At 43.4% G+C, this 21238-nt stretch overlaps 1 protein-coding gene across 18 annotated transcripts in view; it reads right to left on the reverse strand.

The window, feature by feature from the left end:
• Positions 1 to 232: 232 nt before the first annotated feature.
• Positions 233 to 21238, reverse strand: part of LRRFIP2 (LRR binding FLII interacting protein 2) — a 107094-nt gene continuing 86088 nt past the window's right edge. For 8 of the 18 annotated variants that reach the window (XM_081824203.1, XM_081824184.1, XM_081824219.1 and 5 more), the window contains 9 exons: positions 19420 to 19512; positions 17070 to 17162; positions 11282 to 11383; positions 10877 to 11009; positions 9077 to 9126; positions 4068 to 4188; positions 1648 to 1727; positions 956 to 1060; positions 233 to 515 (listed from right to left, as the gene is read on the reverse strand). In XM_081824203.1, coding sequence (XP_081680329.1) covers positions 405 to 515; positions 956 to 1060; positions 1648 to 1727; positions 4068 to 4188; positions 9077 to 9126; positions 10877 to 11009; positions 11282 to 11383; positions 17070 to 17162; positions 19420 to 19512 — 888 coding nt within the window. In that variant the 3' untranslated portion in view covers positions 233 to 404. The remainder of the gene's footprint in view (positions 516 to 955; positions 1061 to 1647; positions 1728 to 4067; positions 4189 to 9076; positions 9127 to 10876; positions 11010 to 11281; positions 11384 to 17069; positions 17163 to 19419; positions 19513 to 21238) is intronic. The other 10 variants (XM_081824228.1, XM_081824210.1, XM_081824273.1 and 7 more) reach the window with 2 other exon arrangements.

The raw sequence follows: 21238 nt of genomic DNA on the forward strand, positions 1-21238 counted from the left end.
AGAAGGCACTTGTGTTTTCCGAGGTCTCCAGCCGAGTTACCTCATTGGGCACTCACAGAGTCGCTGTCCTCCGGAACCTGTGCCAAGGCCTCCGAGTGCCCAGTCACTGAGGCAGCTGGGGAAAAATGGTGAGTAAACTTGATTCTAAAATTATGGAAATTAAAAAAAAAACCAAAAAACAGCATGGACCAGTTCTTAGTCTAGAATCAAACTACAAACGAAATCCAGAGTATTCATTCATGAAGATTCAAACCTGTTTCATTCTCATAAATTATAAAATACAAAGGTGGCTATTTTAATGACAAAACTCCAACAGTACTGAAGGGGGGTCTGTGTCAATGAACAAAAAGTCAGTCCCTCTGGGAGGGGCCTCAGGAGCGGCGCCCGGGCCGGAGGGCAGCCTCCTACTGCTGGGCCAGAAGTGCTGTCCTGTTGGCCTTCATCTTCTCCAGCCGCTTGGCCAGGTGGCTGTTGGTCATCTCCATCTCCTCAATCTTGTCCAGTGCCGTTCGTAACTGCAGACAGGGAGGGCCCAGTCACTTTACATGGTCACACACGAAACCCAGTGCCACTTGAGTGTGCCCCCGCCCCCCGCCTGCGACATGGAAGCGCCGCCCACTGGGCCTTGCACAACGCCCCACACGGCGCCCCGCGGCCTCGCCTCTCTTCCGCCAGCTGGCAGCACCGAGCAGGGACACTAAGCCTCAACCCCAGAAAGGACAGCCAGCAGGTGGGGAAACAAACCGGCTCCACCACAAAAGGGAGACCTATCCCTTCTCTCAGTCTCTAACTGACCGAAACCTAAAAGTAAATGGCAGTCACCGCGCAGGTCGAAAACCAACACCGAAGAGTAAGAGACTCCACTGTGGTTCCCTTAAGATTGAACCAGGATTCAGTTCCTCAGGCGGCGAAGGATCTGTTCTTTGTACGAATGTGAGCATGCAAAAGCAGGTACCTCTCGCTGTAGCTTCCTCTTCTCCGCCTTCAGTTCGTCTTCCACTTTCTCGGCGTTCTCCGCGGCGGTCTTATACCTCAGCACCTGGCCCTCCAGCCGGCTGATCTGTCAACAAGAGAACACGGGCCTCTGCTAATGGCCACCGGGGGCCCCTTTCTCACAGCCACATGGAAACACAGCGTCATTACAAATCCCAAGTCATCCCCTCACGGTGAGTCAGAGGGCCTCTCTGCGCCCGACGGCTATTTATAGATCAAGAAATGTCCCCAGAGAGGAATACAGCTGGAGAGTCCTTATCGAGCCGATTTCTCATGTTAAGTTTATGATGAACATATTGTTTAAGTGCCAAAGTAACACTGTAGGGCAAGACTCACTAAATGGAAAAACTTTTAGACTTTTTGAAATGTACAATAAGGGATTTTCAAATTACAGTCTTCCTGAAGTCTCTTGGAAATAATCTGGAAAAAAGTGAATTATAGCTACAGTCTTCTGCATTTTTACAGCTAACAGAAGGCTGAGGTGTCCTGCCAGGTTTTCTCTGCTGGCTTTTGCACTTTATAATAGAGAGCTTTTATAGAGACCCCACTGCAGAGGCAGCCCAAAGAAACCCAGGTACTCCTGGAGTTAGCCACTCGGGTGCAGGAAGTTTCCAAGGGAGTGCAAATCACTTGGTAGCACACTGAAGTACTTACATTCTGCTCCAACGTGGCTATATCCTGTTCTGCCTTTGAAAGCTTAAATTTGTATTCACTAATTTGTCTATTGGCATCTCCTAGAAGAGAAGAGAACAGTGAATCACCTGTCAGAGAGCAGGTGTGACCTCAGGCAGTGACAGCCTCTGCAGCCCAGGAGGGGACCGAGCGCAAATGCCCACGGGCGGCCACGGCACCGCCCGCAACCTGGGCTCTACAACGGCTCTCCTGCCAGAAGCTCTAGCACCTGATCCCAGCATCCCTTGGACCAGGGAGGTGGAAGAAAATTTACTCTTTACCCCATGGTGGGGGGAGGCCGACCTTTGAGCAAGGAGCCCTGTCAGTGCATCAGTGGCCCCCGCCAAACTTAGGTGCTGCCCTTCCCCCAGGAGCCTCCAGTTTCCCTCACCTTCCTGCCTTCCGGGCTCCCTCTGGCTGCCACACCTTGAGGGTCTTGCTCTCCCTGCCTCTGACTGAAGTCCTCGGCACCCTCCGGCATGACTCTTGCTTAGTCCCCTGTAACTTCGCCTTCCCCGTGGCGTTTTATTGGCACTGTTTTTGCTAACACTACTCGTGCTTTCTGAACACTGTACGTGAGGAGAGGCGCCCTGGCTCTGCCTTCTTCAGTCTACCTCTATATCTCGCCAAGGGCTGTGTGCATGTGCTTAGTAAACATCTGCTCAAAGAAATGCTTTTCAGTAACATGTGGTGGTAATATGATGGGTAGACTTCTAAATCATCAGTTGTATTTCTGACCTAAGAAGTCATTTAAAATGAGAAGTTAAAAAACTCCCTCCAGCAAACCAAATTTAACAAAAATCACTCTGAAATGATTATAGGGTAGGAATCATAAGGCCTAAAGGAGATAAACCAAATCTAAGCTATCTAACTTAAGAACTTTTCTGCTTTTCCACATCACTGAGGTTACAACTACTTATATAATTTTGAGGGAGAGGTTCTTCTCACGGGTAGTTACTGTCACCTGAAAAGTAATGGGGCTATAAAACTCTCACCCCAAAAGCCCCTCTGGCAGAGAGAGACAAGAGTTCCTACTGCTGGGCTCTAAAACACAAGCTTCAGGATCTGGTTAATTCTTCATCCCAGCCACTTATTAATTATCACAATGTGCTGCTTCCTTCTCATGGCAAACCTCCCTTTCCTTCCTGTTTTCAAGGAAAATGATGATGTTTCCTTCATCTTTGCCATTTCGTGCTGGCCATGAAATTCCATTCAATCACACCATGCTTATATCCCTCGGCTTCCTTTGCCAGCCAGGCCCGTCTATTGGGTCCCCCTGAGCCCACCTCATTCTGCAGTCACTCTGGGTCCTTCCCAGACACCAGCTCCATAACGCCCACCTGCCCTAGGAGCAGTCACACTTAAGACATGCCTGTTCTCCCTCAGTGTGACTCCTTTGGATTTTGCTGCTTTAGGCCAGTCTACCCCTGCCCTCTCTCTAAGACTGCTGGCAGCCATTGTACTGGTCCAGCTGATCATTACAGCCTCCCAGCTAGTCAGTCTGCCTCTCATACCCATCTTCATCTATCCTCCACACCAAAGTACTTCTAGAATAAAATATTCAACAGGAAGTGTCACGAGGGTCCCAAATGATCTCTAATAAAGGACATGACACTAACCTGAAAAGCCAGTATTAATAGTATCAATAAGCCTTAATCCAAGAAGCCTTTTCTATTTAGCCTAATGCAAAAATATTTAGATGAAAAAGCCAGGAAATAACCGATATTTTAAAATAAGTTATCAGAAAAGCCACAATTCAAACTGAATAAAAAGTAAGTCTCCCCTCTCCACAAACGATACGTTATCTAACTATATATGAATGGCTGCTGACCTCCCCCCACCATGGAGATTACTGTAAACACAGCAGGCATTTTAAAACAACGTGGGGTCAAAAACAAAGGGAGAAAAACTGCATGAATAGGCTTACTTTCTGGCCTTGTTTTAAATTCCAGCTATAAAGATTAATTTGGTTAATAACACTTCTGGCAAAGTTCTGAAACTACTCAGCATTAGTGTGAGTTAGTTCCAAATACATCCGTTCACTATCCAAGATAGATTCCACAAGAAAAATGTTGTTAAGAAGGGTGCTGTATGGGAGCTGACAGTTGACCCAGGTATGGAAGAGGACAGTGCCAGGAGGACACTGTTTCCAAAATGTCTAGAAATCACTGCATTAACCCGGTCCTCTTGTAATCCACTCCCTGAAGTGCAGAGGCTACTAGAAGCCTCTACTCGGCTGCACCACTGATCGGGACTACTTTCTGGGCTCGCTGAGGACTAAGCAATCTCTGTAACCTGGCTCCCCGAGGGAAACGCGCATCAAGACCGGGGGCGTGCCTGCAGTCGCGCTCCTGGAACACAGCCTCCCCACAGAGCGGCCCTGGCCTGGCTGCGGTACCTACTCTGCATCTCGATGAACTGCAGGTCGGAGCCGTTGTGCAGCCCCGCCATGTCAGCCGCCGAGCCCTCGCTCCGGGAGCACTTCTGCCGCTCCTCCTCCAGCTGCAGCTTCAGCCTCCGGATCTGAAGTGGAAGGAGAGGGCCGTCACGAGATCCACAGGACACGGTGGGTCCTCAGCCCCACAAGTCATCCGCCCAGAACTTGAGTGCCTACCACGGGGCCACACTGCCCACATGCTAGCGACAAACTGGGAACATCAGAAGGAGTGAAGCTCCAGGACCAGGTGTCCCAATCAAAGCAGCCCTATTTTATGATTTGTGTAGGCTGGTGGAATGGCAGATCTTGTCAGGGTTTTTCACTACTTTTATTAAAATTCCATTTTTAATAAAATTCTTTTGTCTTAGAATTAGGGTAAATACTGTAGGTTAAATATTTAGGAAACTTAAATATTTTAAAACTTGAAGTCAATTAAATATTAAGTAAATTTAATGAAAATAGTAAATTAAGTATTAAATATTAACACCTAAATATTAGGTTAAATACTTAGAAAACCTTTTGTATGCAGAAATAATTGGAAATATATTTTTGAGTTTGGCTACACAGTTGATCTACCTTATTTTACCCAAAATAAAGGATGTTTATAGTAGCTTATTCATAATAGCTCCAAACTGGAAATAATCCAAATGTCTACCAACAGGAGGACAAACAAACTATGGCACATCTACACAGTGGAATTACTACCCAGCACGAAAGGGGAAAGCACTACTGATATGTGCAACACGGCTGAGTCTCAAAATAAGCAAGCTGTGTAGAAGATGCCAGACAGAAGAAGAGGACGTACTATATCATTCCAATTACATAAAACTCCACAAAATGGAAACTAATCCACAGTGACAGAAAGCAGATCAGTGGCTGCCTGGAGGTGCGGGGGGAGAGGGAGGCTCAGGAAGGAAGGGACACTAAAGGACACCGAGACTTTGGAGGGGTTATGAATATTTTCACCATTTTGACTGTGGTCATGGTTTCAAGAGTATTGTTATGGGTTGAGATGTGTCCTTACAAAACTCATATGTTGAAGTTCTAACTCCCAGTACCTCAGGATGTGAACTTACTTGGAAACGGAGTCACTGAAGATGCATTTAGTTAAGCTGAGATGAGATCATGCTGGAATAGGGTGGGCCCCTAATCCAACATGACTGGTGTCCTTCTGAAAAAAATGCCAGATGAAGAGAGAAAGACACGCACAGAGGAAAATGATGTGAAGACACACAGAATGCTACTCACAAGTCAAGGAATGCCACAGACCGCCAGCAAAGCACCAGGAGCCAGAAGAGAAGTGTGGGACAGATTTCCCTTCACAGGCCTCAGGGGGCACTAACACTGCTGCCACCCGACCTTGGGCATTTGCTAATCTCCAAAACTGTGCAGACAGGAAACTTCTGTTCCTCTAAGCCACCCAGTTTGTGGTACTTTGTTAGGGCAGCCCTCAGAAACTAATATGGTAGGTACATTTATTTGTACACTTTATGTACAAGCAGCTTATTCTACATCAGTTATACTTTAATAAAGCTGTGGGGGTTTTTTCATTTGCAAACTGAAGAAACTAAAAATGAATCAAATGCAAAGGGACTCAGGGTTGGGAAAAGACAAGGCCCAATGGAGACAGGAGCCCCGCACACACGGAGAACAAGAGCAGATGAATAGACGCGTACTGACGCTGAGGCCCCCAGTCCAGCCTCAGTCCCCAGAATGCTGCCAGCAAGACTGCTCTCTGCATGAGAGGACTGGGGGATGTCTCCCTGTAGAACTGTGTGCCTAGTCTAACGTAAAGACCAACATATCCACGCCAAAATTTCCCAACAAAACACCCAGCCCCCTCAGCCTTACCTATGCTCAGAGCTGCCTATCAGCGTTTTAGTACTCCCCATCCCGCCCTGAAACGTAGGGCCAAACAAATACACATACAAGAGCATCAGTTAGGAAATAAACTATGCATGTGGAAGGAAACAGCAGAGAACAGTGACGAACTATCAGTTATGCTCTGAGGTAAGTGAAAATATCTATATCCTGGAAATGACTACAGAAACACAAACCCAATGGAAGTATTCAAAGACAGAGTTGAGAAAATCATTTAAAAGTAGAGCAAAAGAGATCAAAAGGGATGGACAAACAGGAGAGAAACAAAAAAGTTAAAGCGCTGATCCCAGAGGTCTACTGCCCCTTCCTTCAGGAATCAGAGCCATGTTTCCCCGAATGCCTACAACTCTTTTATCAGCAGAGATCTGGGGAGCACTACAGCTCAGAACTACAGGGGGGAGCTGCCTCTGGGACCAAGACCGAACCTCCCCAGGCCTCCTTCGCCTTTCATCATCGAGGGTCAAGGGTGAGTGTGATGCTCAGAGTTAAGGGGGCTTCCCTAGCTGGGACCCCATCAACAGTGGTCAAGGAAAAGCCTGGGCACTAGGACCAAGTGGGCCACATCCCCAGTGGGGAAGGGCGAGCTCTGCACTGGGAGGAAACCCATGCTTCCCAGACACCTCTACCCTTTCAACATCTGCCTTGAGTTTTCATTATCCCCATCATCATGTCCATCTCAAAAACAGTCATCCTCCTACACTCTTCCCCAAAGGGCTCTGTACAGCCGTCACCCCCATCTGCACCTTCTAACCCTTCCCAACGCCTGAAACTCTGGATTACTATTTCCCCTCATCCTCAGTTTCTTCTCTTAAGTGGTCCCTTTACCTAGTGCATTAGCAGAAACCCATTCCCCCCTGAGAAGCCTGTTCCCTTTGCAGCCCTCTGACCTTCTGGTGATCTCTCCCAGAACCCTCCTACCACTGAGCCTGAGAACACGACACATGACCTGTTTTTGTGCTGCTGCCCAACTATTCTCCCTCGATGCTCCCTAAAATTCCTGCTTCCTGACCTCCTCCCCTCCCAATTCCACATACCAACCACCCCTCATCCCTGCCATCGCCCCACTCCTTCACCATTTACCTCCTGACTTGTGGTCCCTCAAGTATAGCCTGAGCAATTTCAAGATTCATCTAGGTAGATGATTTCTCCTACAACCGATGGCAGTTTCCAAAACACCTCCTCTCCAAGGATCTTGACGTCTCTCCCTTCTTGCCCTCACTACTCTCCCATAGTCACATACTGGATCTCGCACTCGATTAAGTGCAGTCCCTGCATGAGTCAGTCCCATTATCTGCTCTCTAACCTCTACTCCTGGTCTTTCCAGCTCCCTCTCTCAGGAACCCAAATCCCAGTCTTTCAATCCCACTTCTATTTCTCATCTTCTTTCCACTGGGCCTTGACATCTTCCTGGATTACCCATTAGCCTCATTACCCACTTCATCTCTGCAGTCATCATTATCAATACTGTCCTCCACATGCCTTCACCTCCTCTGCCCAATTACACTCCCGGGTAAAATCCCATTCCACCCACCCACGCCTGCACCTATGGCCGCTCAATGTACAGTAAGTGTGGTCACACAGACCTCGAACATACCATATAACTTACATATTCATTCCGTCTCTTGTTTATTGTCTGGTCTCCTCCCACTAGAATGTAAGGTCTACTAGTGGCAGGGATTATTTAACTGATTTGTTCACAGAAATATGCCAAATGCCTGGAATAGAGCCTGTTGAAGAGTGGAATCTCATTCACGTTCGCATGACTGAATAGGAGTTTCAGAAAGAGATAACAGAATATGGGAAGGGGGAAAACCAGTCAAGAAATTTTCCCAGGATTGAACGATAGGAATTCCTAGAATTGACAGGGGCCCAAACCACATCACTGTGAAACTTCCAAATAGGAAGGAGAAAGTATGATATAAGCCGCCAGAGAGGGAAAAGAGTCACAGACAATAGATGAAAAATCAGAATGCCCTTGAAATCCTCAACGTGCTAGCTTCCATACTGGAAGCCAGAGACAATGAAGCAATTTCTTAAAAAAAAAAAAAAAAAGGAAAATGATTGCAATGTAGAATTCTATATCCAAACTGTTAATCAAGTAATAGGGTAAAATGAAGCCATTTTCAGGCCTCCAAAGTTAAGGAAAATTCACAGCCTATATACCCTTTTCTCAGGAAGTTACTGGGGGATGTACCAAAAAGAGAACAAATAAAAAAGGAGGAAGGCCTAAGGCACTGCAAAAAGGGAATCCAACCTGAACCAAAGACAGAGGAAAGCCTAGGTAGCAACGAAGGTCAGGCCGGCTGGGCGCAGACAGAGTGGGCCATGATGTTCCCAGTGGGCCAGGTCGGATGCTCCAAGAACTCAGCAAGTGGAACTGAGAGCATACTTGGTGCATCTGAAAACGCTAAGAGCAGATTTAACTACTGTTGCAGACGCGGCAGCTACACTGGTAATAAATACACAGGAAACCAAGCAGAGGAAAAGAAAAGCCACAGGATTAACTCCAGGGGAGCTAGAGCTGTGAAGAGGAGGGAAGGTGGCCCTGCAATGTTGTGGGGCTCCACGGCAAGTGGCACAAGTCCTGAGAACACGCACAGACGGGAGGCGCGCCGGGCCTTCACCAGGAGGACAGGGGATGGGAAGGGTGTGCGTGCTGGGGACAGAAGGCTAGATGGTCATCTTCCACAGAGGGATGTCAACAGTGCCCCAAACAGAACCATCAAGAAGCAACGTGAGCGTGTGGGACAGAAATACACAAGAACAGGACACATGGAGAGAATGGGCTAAACCAATCGGAATGGACAGGGGTAAACGTGAGGAGGCAGAGCACGGAACTCCTGTCTTGACAACAAGCTTCGTACCACTATTTAACTCCTTAAACTCCACGTCTGATACATTTTTTTTTAAAGAACAGGAAACAACAAAGAGGCAAAATATGAATTTATCTTTTTGTCCTTCAAATCTTGAGTACTGATGTTTGAAATAAGCATGTTTCTTTCTTGTGTATATTTTAATTCGCTAATGTTTTGCCATGTGATTTATTTAGTCCGTTAAATTAACATTACCTTCCAGTGAGAAGAATGCCTTTACCTGTGATAGTAGCTCTTCCTTTTCTCCAGCAAGTTTTCGTAGCCTGACATCTAAAACAAATGGAAAAGGTTGTAAACTCAATTTGTGAGGATATAATACCAAAACAATTAAAAATTATTCTTGAAATTCAAAAACACCATACATTATCTGATAAACTTACAGCTTTCAATATCAAAAGAAATGAAGGCTTAAGTTAAAGGTGCTAAGGAAAAGTACTTAATTATTCAACACATATTTCCACACAACAGATAGCTATCAAGGCACTAAATACAACGTTTGCTCCCAAGGGCAGTGATTTTCCACTGAAAGACAAACCAAAGTACAAAGATCACTTCCTTATTTCAAAAATGTGCAAGCGGGTGCCTGGGTGGCTCAGTCGTTAAGCGTCTGCCTTCGGCTCAGGTCATGATCCCAGGGTCCTGGGATCGAGCCCCACGTCGGGCTCCCTGCTCAGCGGGAAGCCTGCTTCTCCCTCTCCCACTCCCCCTGCTTGTGTTCCCTCTTCTCGCTGTCTGTCGAAAAATAAATAAAATCTTTAAAAAAAAAATGTGCAAGCTTTCACCAGCAGACAGACAACTAGAATGTTGGGGTGCCCCCAAGGATTTAAGTCTCACAGGAGCAAACAAAATCTGGGAGAGAAGACAGACGGGGTACCAGGGGGCCTGGGTGGGGAGGGTGGAACAGGGAAAATGAGAACACAACACGGAAGAGGCAAAGGCCTACACAGGCAAGCGGGGGCCCAACTCGGAGGTGCAGGCAGTCAAGGGCTAATCTGAGGCCTGCTGCAGGATTGCCAGGGCTTGCTCCTGGCCTGGGGGGAGGGCCGCTGCTTCCCAAGCATGCCATTAACACAAGCCCCTCCGGGTGAGGGGGACCACAGATGAGTACAAGCAGCAGGCGACTCCGAGCCAGCGCCTCCCACAACCAACTAGGGTCACGGCCAAATGTTAAGTGCTGGCTTCCCCAGTACCTTCCAAGCAAGCAGGGCTGCCCCCAGCCACACACTCAGTGCATTCTCTCGAGCGGCTCCCATTGCCTAGCCCGCATCCTCTGCTATATCAAAGTGCTCTGTTTCTGCAATTCTGTGCATCGGAGAATGTGTTTACTAACTCTGAAAAAGTCCCACTCCTCTAGGAAACCTACGCATATATGAAAACAAAAGAAAAAAAAGTGAGCTGGTGTTAGAGTATCTGTGTTTTCCTTCCTCTAGAGCAGAATTCTTCATGGAGCCAATGGATGGGCATCTGTGTGGTTTCCTGGGAGAGGTGTTATTAAAGTCTCAAAGGCTTACATTTAAGAGGCTTAGATGTTAAGAGGCTCAGAAGCCCTGCTCTAGAAAGAAAACTCTTCTAAGATCTGACTTCTTGGTCACCTGTTTCTTGCCTTAAGAAATGCGGTAGCAAAGAGCTACAGGACCCCGGGATAAGTAGCAGAGCATAAAACCAGATTCTCCAGGAAGCAGAAACTTAAAACATACCTGGGGAAGTCCCCTACCAGCCCACCGGTTCCTTGGGACACATACGCTGGATTATCTCTTCCAGGAAGGTTTGTATTTAAGTAAAAAAGCAATGTGTATACACCAACATGCTTCCATCCAGAGGCCCTACAGTGTGACCCAGATGCTGGTTTCCCAAGTTCAAGGGTGCCTAAAGACACTGTGCCCAGATTTCTTCCCGTGAAGAATTCAGTTAAACCTCAGATAGCCCTGTGTTGTTTTTGTTTTCCAAGATGCGCTATGAGTAAGCCGGAAGTCTAGCAGAACAGTAAACCCAAGCCAACAGAGCAGCAACTGTGTCCTACCTAGTGGACCTTCTCCTGCAGACTCCAAGACCTGAGCAGCCTCCTGAGACACCACGGTGATGGCTCCAACCACTGGTTCATGACTGACATCACCATTGGGAGTGCCATCGGGGATTATAACTAAGCCATGTTTCTGTGGAGAAGGAGAAAACCCACCGTCACAAAACATGGCCCACATGGCAGTATGCTCTGTGAGGTGACTGTGACAATATGTTTGCCACAGATAACACCAGGTTAGAACTAGTTACATGGAATATAGGTCCGTAGAAGAAATGACTGAAACCTACCAAATCTGCATTGAAGAATGAACACTGGTTTGTCTTTGGGCTGAGAAAAATAACAGGATGAAAGGAAGGAAGACTAAAGCAGTGAGGGACTTGGAACTCCAGGCTAAAGCTAACGTACCTCTCCTGTCTTCACTGTCTCCTTCAGGTCAGCCAGCTCCTCTCTGAGCGTATCTCGCTCATTCCTAAGGCAGGCAATGTATTCTTTCTGTTTCTCTAGGGCCTGGTTTTAGACAGGGTAGCAAGGGAAAGAATGGCACAGAAAAAGAGCAAGTGAAAGAGGTAGCAGAGAGCACCTACTTCAAATAAACAAAGATAAAGGCATAAAAGACAAGGGAGCGGTAAAAGCTTGGAAACCGGCAGTTAGATATGGGAAGAAGTACAAAGTCATATGGACACACATCTCCACAGGAGAGTTTTAACAGAAACTGATTAATCGTGCATCAATTCGCCAAAACATGCTTATCACATCAGGCTGGAGAACTGATCTTTCTTTTCCAGTTGATGAAAAAAAAACAGGAAAAGGAAGATGAAGACAGCAGTCGTATTAAAGTTTTCCTTACTGACCTTACTACATTTTCATACGGTGACCCAAACAAGCAAACAAATACATTTCATGTTTAACTAAAATTGTTCACTCAAGAATACAGTGAAATTTTTTAAGAAAACTAATTTTAAAATTTTTTAGCTAAAAAAATTTTAATGGCCCTGGAAGAAAAAATAACCAGTATGCACAAGGTATTTTAATTAAATATTGGCTATAGTGAGTGTTCTCCAAGCAGTGTGGCAAAATATTCCTCAAATACCACTTAATTCAAAATAGCTAATCTCCAAAGGGATTCCCAAGGACCTGTGTTTCGTTAATTTAGTTAAATACAATTAAGAATCTGGAAAATAAAACACTGACAAAATAAATACAGCCCACCTATGGAGTGCAGCAGAATATGTGTTTGGGGGTCAGGCTTTTGAGTCCCGGCACGTACTAACTTACCTAAGCCTCAGATTTCTCATCTGAAAGACAGAAGGGACAACAGTAGTACCACCCCACGTACACAGCGTAAGCACTGCTGCCGTGCGAGTCCCAGGAAGGCTCAGGAAAAGCCTACCACTTTCTTTCCACTTGGATCACCAGTCCCCCCTCCTCCCCACCCCCTCCCCGCCTGAATCACAACTGTCAGAGCTGAGGCCAACGGGGCAGATGGAGGCACACACCTGGGTCATCAGTGACAAATCGGATCTGTTCTATGTAATGAAATAACCCAGAATTCAAAACATACCCCAGGCAAGCAGTCTATGCAGACACCTGACGGCTGGACTATTCTGAAAAAGCCTTTCTCTACACAAGTGTTCCTGTATTTCATATTTTCTCCCAGCAGCCCCAGTAGGCCAAGAAGTTTAACTACAACAGGTAACTTTCCTCTCAGTTTATGGGGTTAGAAATGAGCCAACTGCTTCATTACTGACTGCTGAGTAGTTGGACAATGTTCTAAATCATTCTAATCTTACTGTGCACCCAAACTGGCGATAAGGGACGCTAGCGACCACCAACCGTGTGGCTCGAACTATACAGCAGGCACGCTACAAAGACATATAATTTTGCCCTAATATATTTATATATATATAATTTCTCCCTTATATATCCTGCACTTGTCTTATCCCCATTTCACAGATCAGAAAATTGAAGCTCAGAGGTTTTATATATATATATATATATATATATAATTTTTTTTGCCCGAAGTCGCAGTAAGTGCCAAAGCCAGAAAGTGAATCCAGTTCTTTTTGGTTTCAAAGCCTTTGCATACTTTTTCTATATCACAGCCCCAAGAAGACCACAATTATGTTTCCTTACTGTCATCCCAGATGCTGCTGGAAAAGTAGTCAATAAGTAGCCCTACCCCGTACTTACCCAAACTGCAACACCAATATCTAATTTCCTTCCAGCAATTTACATTCACACCATATGGCATGTCTTGAGTCTGCCTTTGTATTAATCATTTCAGTTTCTAGCATCACGAGGCATTTACCCTAACACTTCAAGCTACTATTACTACTCCATTACATTAGTAACAAATGTTAACATCAGGACAAAAAAAGCACAAGCAGTATTTTCCCATCTGTTGACAGACACTTTAACCTCTGTGGGGTTAGATATCTGTGGGTTATCGGCATCTGCGTGCATAGTTACGCCATGCATCACCAAGTATGACAGGGTCAGTGATCACCGCCACATGCTCTACATAAACACCACCGCTAAGTACACAAGATCTCTTAGGAACAGACCAATTTGAAACTAGAAATTCTAGCAAATGCTAGAAAATGCCATTTGCTCTTCTTCCTACATCTTATAGCAATGGGTTTTATCTTTGCTTTTGGACTTTTTAACTTCATCTTCCCATAATTATGGACGGGAAATAAAATACATCCTGTAAGTTCTCCCATTTCACCACAAAGTTTGGAGGCTACTGAAATACCTTATAATTGGAGCAAATGTAGTCACGCCGGATCTGAAACCCTCTGTAGCACCTGACCATAAAACCGCTACCCTGTGTTTGCATTCAGTAATAGCTCTTAGAGATTTTTTTTCCCTGCTTAGAATAAAAACTACATGCTTGTGGAGATCTCAATAATTCTTTGCCCCTGACCTAACTTCAAATCCTAGTGTCAAGAAGCCTGAAAGATATGTGTAACAGGTTGAACTCGGGGGGCAAAAGGTTATTTCTCCATATAATTCCATGGGCCATAAATCTCTTTAGTCAGAATGGGATGGAGTCTCACATGGGGCTATCCAGATACACCAGTCCTTTGTATGTGCTTATTCCACGTGTAGCCACCTGGCACTTGGAACTGCTTTAGGGCTACAAGCATGACCACAAGGATCGATGAAGGAGAGCCAAAGAAAACCAAACTCTAACATGAGAATAAAGGTCAGGTGCCTTTATTAAGTTACTAACTTTAAATCTTGAAAATGAAACTAGAGACAAAGGATACGTGAGGTAGTCACTGACTAAACTGAAAATGTGTCTTGTGCGAGTCATGGGAGGACCACACTAGGATGGCTATCAGAAAAACCGGAAACAAGTGCTGGCCATGGAACCCTTGTGCAGTGCTGATGAGAATGGAAAATGGTACCGCTGCTGTGGAAGACAGTCTGGCTATTCCTCAAAAAACTTCAACATACCACTACCATATTATGCAGCAATTCCACCCCTGGGTATCAACCCAAAGAAATGAAAGCAGGGCCACAGAAGGGTACTTGCAAACTCATGTGCACAGCAGCATTATCCACAATAGCCAAAAGGTGGAAGCAAACCCAGTGTCTGTTGACCAACCGATGAATGGATAAACAAAATGTGGTACATACGTACAATGAACTATCCTTTGGCCTTAAAAGGAAGGACGTTCTGACACATGCCCGACCACAGTTAAACCCTGAGGACATTGTAAGTGAAATAAGCCAGTCACAAAAAGACAAGGACTCTAGGATTCTACTTATATGAGGTACCTAGAATAGTAAATCCAGAGAGACAGAAAGTAGAACGGTGGCTGCAGGGACTACAGGGAGGAGGACGTGGGGAGCTGTTTAATGGGCACAGTTTCGGTTCTGCAAGATGAAAGAGCTCTGGCGGTGGATGGTGGCGGCAGCCGCACACCAGTGTGAATGGACTTAATACCACCAAACGCTACACTGAAAAATGGTTAAAGTGGTAAACTTGACGTTATTTGTGTTTTACCACGATTTAGAGAGTTTCCTAAAAGTCAAAGGAGGGACCAACTATTGATACACGCAACTTGGATAAATCTCAAGGGAATCATGCTGAGTGAAAAACATGACCCCAAAGGGTTAAATACTTTCTAACTCCATTTATATAATGGTCTTATAATGGCAAAATTACAGAAATGAGAACAGATTAGTGGTTGCCAGGGCTTGGGGAGGAGTGGGGAAGGTAGCAGATGAGGCCATAAGAGGGCAACAGGAGACATCCTTTGTGGAAGTGAAAATGTTCTGTATTTTGCCTATAGCAAAAGGTCAATATCCTGGCAGTGATACTGTACCATAGTTTTTGCAAGATGTTCCATTTGGGGAAGACTGGATAAAGGGCTTACAGGACCTCTCTGTATTACTTCTTGCAATTGCATGTGAATCTACAATTACCTCAAAAAAAGTTTTTTTCAGTTTAATTTTTTAAAAAAGCCAAAGGAACACATTATTATATACCATACAGAAAGAAGATGGCCACTTATTCATTCAACAATGCCATGAATATTTAAAAGTCAAATAACTTGTCTTAACTATGAGCACATCTTTTTGGTAGAAAATAAATTTTTGTTTTATTTTGAATAGCTGTTTTATTGGACTGAGTGGTTTGGGGTTTTCCTATGGCTGATCCAAAATAATCGGTTTAAATACTAAGATAATATACAAAATAGAAATCATGGACCTACAGATCTGTGCTAAAGAAAATTATGTTAAGGTCCTAAAAGAAGACCATTCTAGATAGTGACCAGACTTTAACCTTTACAAATTACCTACTTTGTGCCATACATTTTTTCACATCTCATTTAAAATTCCCCAAGTAAAAATGTAAATAAGATCAGTAGTTCACAATCAAAATTTCAAAACTCTTAACAGTGGTTATATTCCAGAAGGCTCTTCTAGCTTTGGGTGGAATTTTAGAAACTCAGTATTTAAATATTAAAAGCTCTTAAGAAGTAATTTTGTTTCCCATGTGTTTATTAATAAGAGGATGGGGGGCGGTACCTGGGTGGCTCAGTCAATTAAGTGTCTGCCTTCTGCTCAGGTCATGATCTCGGGGTCCTGGGATCCAGCGAGTAGGGCCCCTGCTCAGCGGGGAGTCTGCTTCTCCCTCTCCTTTGCCCCGCCCCCCAGCTGGTGCACTCTTGCTCTCTCAAATAAATAAATAAAATCTTAAAAAAAAAAAAAAAGAGGATATGTCCTTGGATGTATGAAAAGAACTGGATACGAGAACCCCTCCCCCCAACAATGAAGGGTATGACCCAGAAGACTGCTCATCCAGGCATGTCTATCACAGGTGTTCTTGGGGATCTCTGCCAACTTTTCCCTAGGCCACCTAACCTCAAGCAGAACAAAACTTTCTATGTTCTCAGGACAAGGGCTTCCTTCCTTCTCTCTGCCTCCTCCGCCATCCCTTCCCAGACAAGGTAAGCCTCTGGCAGCTATGGCTGCGTGGCACCCCCAGTGCAGGACAGGGAACAGAGAGCTCACAGCGTGAGATGGGGCGCGTGTCGAAGGGTGACACAGGATAACTGGTGGGAATTTTTCCAGCCTCCTGTGCACTTGGAATCTACCTAAAGGGTTTAGCGAAAAAAGCACTGAAGACTTTCCTTATCTGGGCCCCCGCTTTGGGGAGTCATGGGGTTATAATTAGAGATGACGTCATGGCTTGGCAACTCTGGCAAATCTTACATTCCTATCCACGTCCGTAACTAAATTGATGTTAATCTCTTCCTATTTTATTCACCAAGGATTTATGGGATGCTAATTACTTGTCCTCCACCCCCCACTCACTGTTCTCTTGCTTCTCATCCAAAATTCTTGCAGTGTAAGGTTATCAAGTTACCCACAGAGTTTGAATTAAATGCCTGTGGCTGCTTCTGGATGAGAATCCTGGGGAAATAAGCTTCCCTAGAAAGTTCCTACTTTGTAGGTTTCACAAAGCCCAGAGTGCTGCTAGCAAGAAGAGTTCTTTCCAGGCACAGTATCAAGTTTTCCCCTGGAAGTTTTTTTCTGTCTTCTCCTTATTCCCATTTCAGTGTATAAATGCTCAAAAATAACCAAAAGGACAGATTTTTAGGAATCTCTAAATTAGATTATATTGGTCTATTCCTCATCGATGAGCTTCAGACCAAAGCCCAATTTCATTTCATACCCTAATGTTTTTATCTTTCCAAAGAAGTGTCTCCTGGAGGTCAAACACCTCTTTTGTCACGGTGTCTATTTTCTGCTGCATTCGCTGATTCTCCTGCAGAGGAAGTGGGAAGAGAAGTAATAAAAGAGCAGAAAGAAAAAACGGAGGGGGTCAGAGGGAAGAAAAGAGAACAAAAAATAAAGCTGATAAAGAAACTTAACAAAGGGAAAAAGAAAGTCTGTGCTCAACAGGCAAAGAGTTGCTTGCTAAAGGGAAAGATGTCATCCAGTGTCTTGGCGACAGGACTCCCACTGGCTTGCCACAAGGGAAGTGGGAAGAACAGCTCTGTGGCAGCAAGCCAGTTAGGGTTTGTGTGTACACGCAGCTCCATGTGTGTGCTCTTCCTCTGAGAACTGCCTTTTTTCCAAACATGGAACAACTTACATTTCTAGAGAGGGAAATTCAGATTTGCTCATGAACACATGATCCTTATCACAGAGAACAAGCCGTAGTTTTAAACTTTATTTTCTTAAGCAGAACTAAAAAATACAAGACATATCTCAGCTTAATCATTTTGAATTTGTTAGCAGAACCTATGACAGCAAGAATATCATGAATTCGAAGGAACAGTCATATTTTTAGTTGAGTTTAGTCTAGTTTTTTAGAAAAACTAGAATTCAGCATGTAGCAATTCTTAAACAACGAGGCTCAATTTATACCCTTGAATATGTAACAGGTTTTCTTTTAAGAATTATTGGTAAATTACCATTTCCTACTTCCTACTTACACACTTATCTACTTTACCATGAAAGACCAAAAAGCATTATTTTGTCATATTCAAGGTTTTTCAGTTATACATACGCATGGGTATGAACATCTAAGAGACATTAATTCTAAACATAAAAACTCCTAAAACTAAGGTCTTTAAAGTTCGCACTGTAGCACCCTCTGCTTTTAAAGAAACCACAGTGACAAGTTATGGGAATCAAGCATTACAATTCCTCTTAAGCACAATCATCAAATTAAAAACTAAAACACTTAACCAATTCTAACTTAAACTACTGAATCTGAGAAGCAGCTGCCAAAGCAGCTTTATTATTCTTTTGAAATCAAAAGTGGGGAAAAGTATATATCTTAATTAGAAAAAGAAATAGCAAGTGGCTGGCATATAGACACAAAAAACAGAAAAGGACAAAAAAGGAGAGGAATTCTCATTATTTTTAAATGCCAGGAGGATACAAAATTTAGATAATATGCTTCATGCCAAAAATGGAAAAACTAGGACAACTAACTTCACATGTAATCTGGTATTTTCCAAGGGTTATCTGTGTCTGCATTTAGCATTCACAAACTCAATCTGCAGGCTACATTCAATTCAATCATTCTCAAGAATGAAGAAAAGTTAACACAAATCCACAAATAGAAAAGTAGTCATTTGTTTTCCTCTAGTAAATTTTTTTTTTAAGTCATTTACAGGGTGAGAGATTAAGTGCGGCAGGGAAGAGAGGAGAAGGGAGGGGAACAAAGTGGGGGCGGGGTGGGTCCTGAGCAACAGGAACATGGATGAGTATGAGTGTGGTGCGTGTGGTGCGGGAGGCATCTCCCAGGGATCAGTAAGAACTGGCCTTCCTGAAATCTCTCTCCCGTCATCAACATTAAGTTAACATAAGACGCTTTGATAACCACAGCATGCCAGTGGGCAGGATCCCTTCCCGGCATACTTATAAAACACGAGGAAAACCCTCCTCAAGAGGAAAAACCACATTTAAAGAAACACAGAGATGCTCACAAGGTAGCAGGAACAAAAGGACAATAAATGCTTTCAAAGATTTCTTGGTGGACCCCACTGCTTCACATTCCTAAGGATGCTGCCAACACTGGGGCACGCAGGGGTTCCTCCACCAGGACAACCTGCCAACCTCCAGCTTTTCGTATAGAAGCTGTCTTTCTTGCCTAGCTCTTTTCCTTTAGCTGCTTCAGAAATAGATCTACCTCAATGAAGAGCAAACGTCTTATTCCCCAAGAATGCTGTCCCAGCAGACAGCATTCACTATATTCCAAAGACTAATGGTACTCATAATTTTTCCTTTTGCCCATTTCCTAACATAACTTTAGGAAACAATGTGCTTAGGAATAAAAGATCATTACAAAAGCTTTTGCTATTACAAGGGGGAATGTTTATAAGGTTGGTAGCATTAACTTTTTAAGCCTGACTTTATGTTTCATGAGTGTGAAATTTTAGGGTACAGCCAAGATGAAGAGACAAGGAACTGTGGCATTTTAACTCCCTTCCCTCCCAACACACAACCCCCCTTGTCCCATTCAATGCATTTTGTTCAAAATTAAGTATTTCCACAGTTCATGCACATACCTCAATGAGCTCATCTCTCTGTCGAAGGCCTTCTTTAAGTTCATCCATCTTATGCTGTAGCACACTACACATATGTTTCTGCCTTTCTAACTCCTGTTAATAAACAAATGATACAGCTTATACAGATAACGGCACACAACAAACTGGCACATCTACAGTATAATAATTCAGAGGCTAAGACTGACCTCCAGACACACACTTGGACTTCCATGCATAATAACTTAGAAAAATTCTGTATTCTATGGAAAGGTTCAGAAAATTACATTTTTATCTCCTAGGAGTATACAGCTAGAAAATCCAGACTAATCAATGGCAAAATTACTAAGAACAATGAGAAGACTTAATAAAGTAACAGGTTATAAAATTAACATATAAAATCCAATAATCCTCATAAATATAACTAAAATCTAGAGAGAAAATATAATAAACACAGTATCAAAAAATAAAATTTTTAAAAACACATGTGTAAACTTAAAAGAAATACCCAAAATCAATATGAGGAAAATCATATAAAATATTCCTGAGGGACAGAGAAGTAGGACCAAATAGAAAGGCACACTATCTTGGATAAAAAGACTTAGTATCATAAAAATGTCAGTTCTCCCCCAAATTAATCTATACATTTAATGCAGTCCAAATAAAAATACCATGAGGCTTTTTTCTCATCAGAGCTTGACGAATTGATTATAAAGTTTATTTGGAAGAAAAACATAAGAAAAAACAGCCAGAAAAAAAATACTGATAAAGAAGAAAGCTAGCTTCACTAGACATAAGGTCAATATAATTAAAGCAATGTTTGTAAGGGTTTTTGAATACAGATGAAAGGAGCAGAAGAGAAAATCCAGAAATAACCCAGTTACATGTGCAAATGTACTAAGCAAAAACAAAACAAAAAGATCATCTCAAATCAATGAGAAAAGATAGAGTTTTATGTAAGTGAGGCTGGAATAACTGGATATCCAAATGGAAAAAGGAAATTGGAACCACACCTCACACTATACACCACGACAAATTTCAAATGGATTGGAAGTGTATGGCAAAAAGAGAGAAAAAAAGAGAAAAGGAAAGAAGGATAGTTACTAGAGAAAAAAAATGAGTGAATTCCAAAGAGTAGGAAAAAAATGTTACTAAAAAATGACCTAAAAATCCACCAGCAAGAAAGGGAAATGGGTAATAAGTTAGACTACATAAAAACTTTTGAATGGCAAAAGGCACTCCAAGCAAAGTAAAAACACAAATGATAAACTACAAAAAAAAATTGCAACTTATATCAGAAACAAAGTTATCGTCTCTCTATATAGAGCCTCTAAAAAGAAAAAAACAGTACTATATAGAAAAATAGTCTAAAGAAATGGACAGTTCACAGAAAAAGAAATCACTCTGAATATAAAAAGATGATCATACTAAGAGAACAATAAATTAAACTGTATGGTCTCACTTAAACACTAGTAGAAGTCCAAAAACTTGACAACGTATTCAGGAAAATACTATGGGGATGGAAACAGGCCCTCTTGTACATTCTGGTAGGAATCCAAAATGGTATAACTAATACAAAGGGAAAACTGGCAGTATCCAGCAGAATGAGCATGCCTTTTGACCCAGTAAACCCACTCTGATGAATCCCCTGGCTATCCCGGCAAAAATGCAAAAAGACTTATGTAGTACATCATTTTTGCAGGACTATTTTTAACAGCAAAAGACTGTAAACAATTCAGATGTCCATCAACAGGGAGCTGGTGGAATAAACTATAGCACATGCGCACCATGGAATCACTATGGAGTAATACCAAGGAATGAAGAAGACCCACAGTCATAAGGT

The sequence above is a fragment of the Leptonychotes weddellii genome, chromosome 1 (genome assembly GCF_054177405.1).
Source record: "Leptonychotes weddellii isolate Sample4059 chromosome 1, ASM5417740v2, whole genome shotgun sequence".
Classification (NCBI taxonomy): Eukaryota; Metazoa; Chordata; class Mammalia; order Carnivora; family Phocidae; genus Leptonychotes; species Leptonychotes weddellii.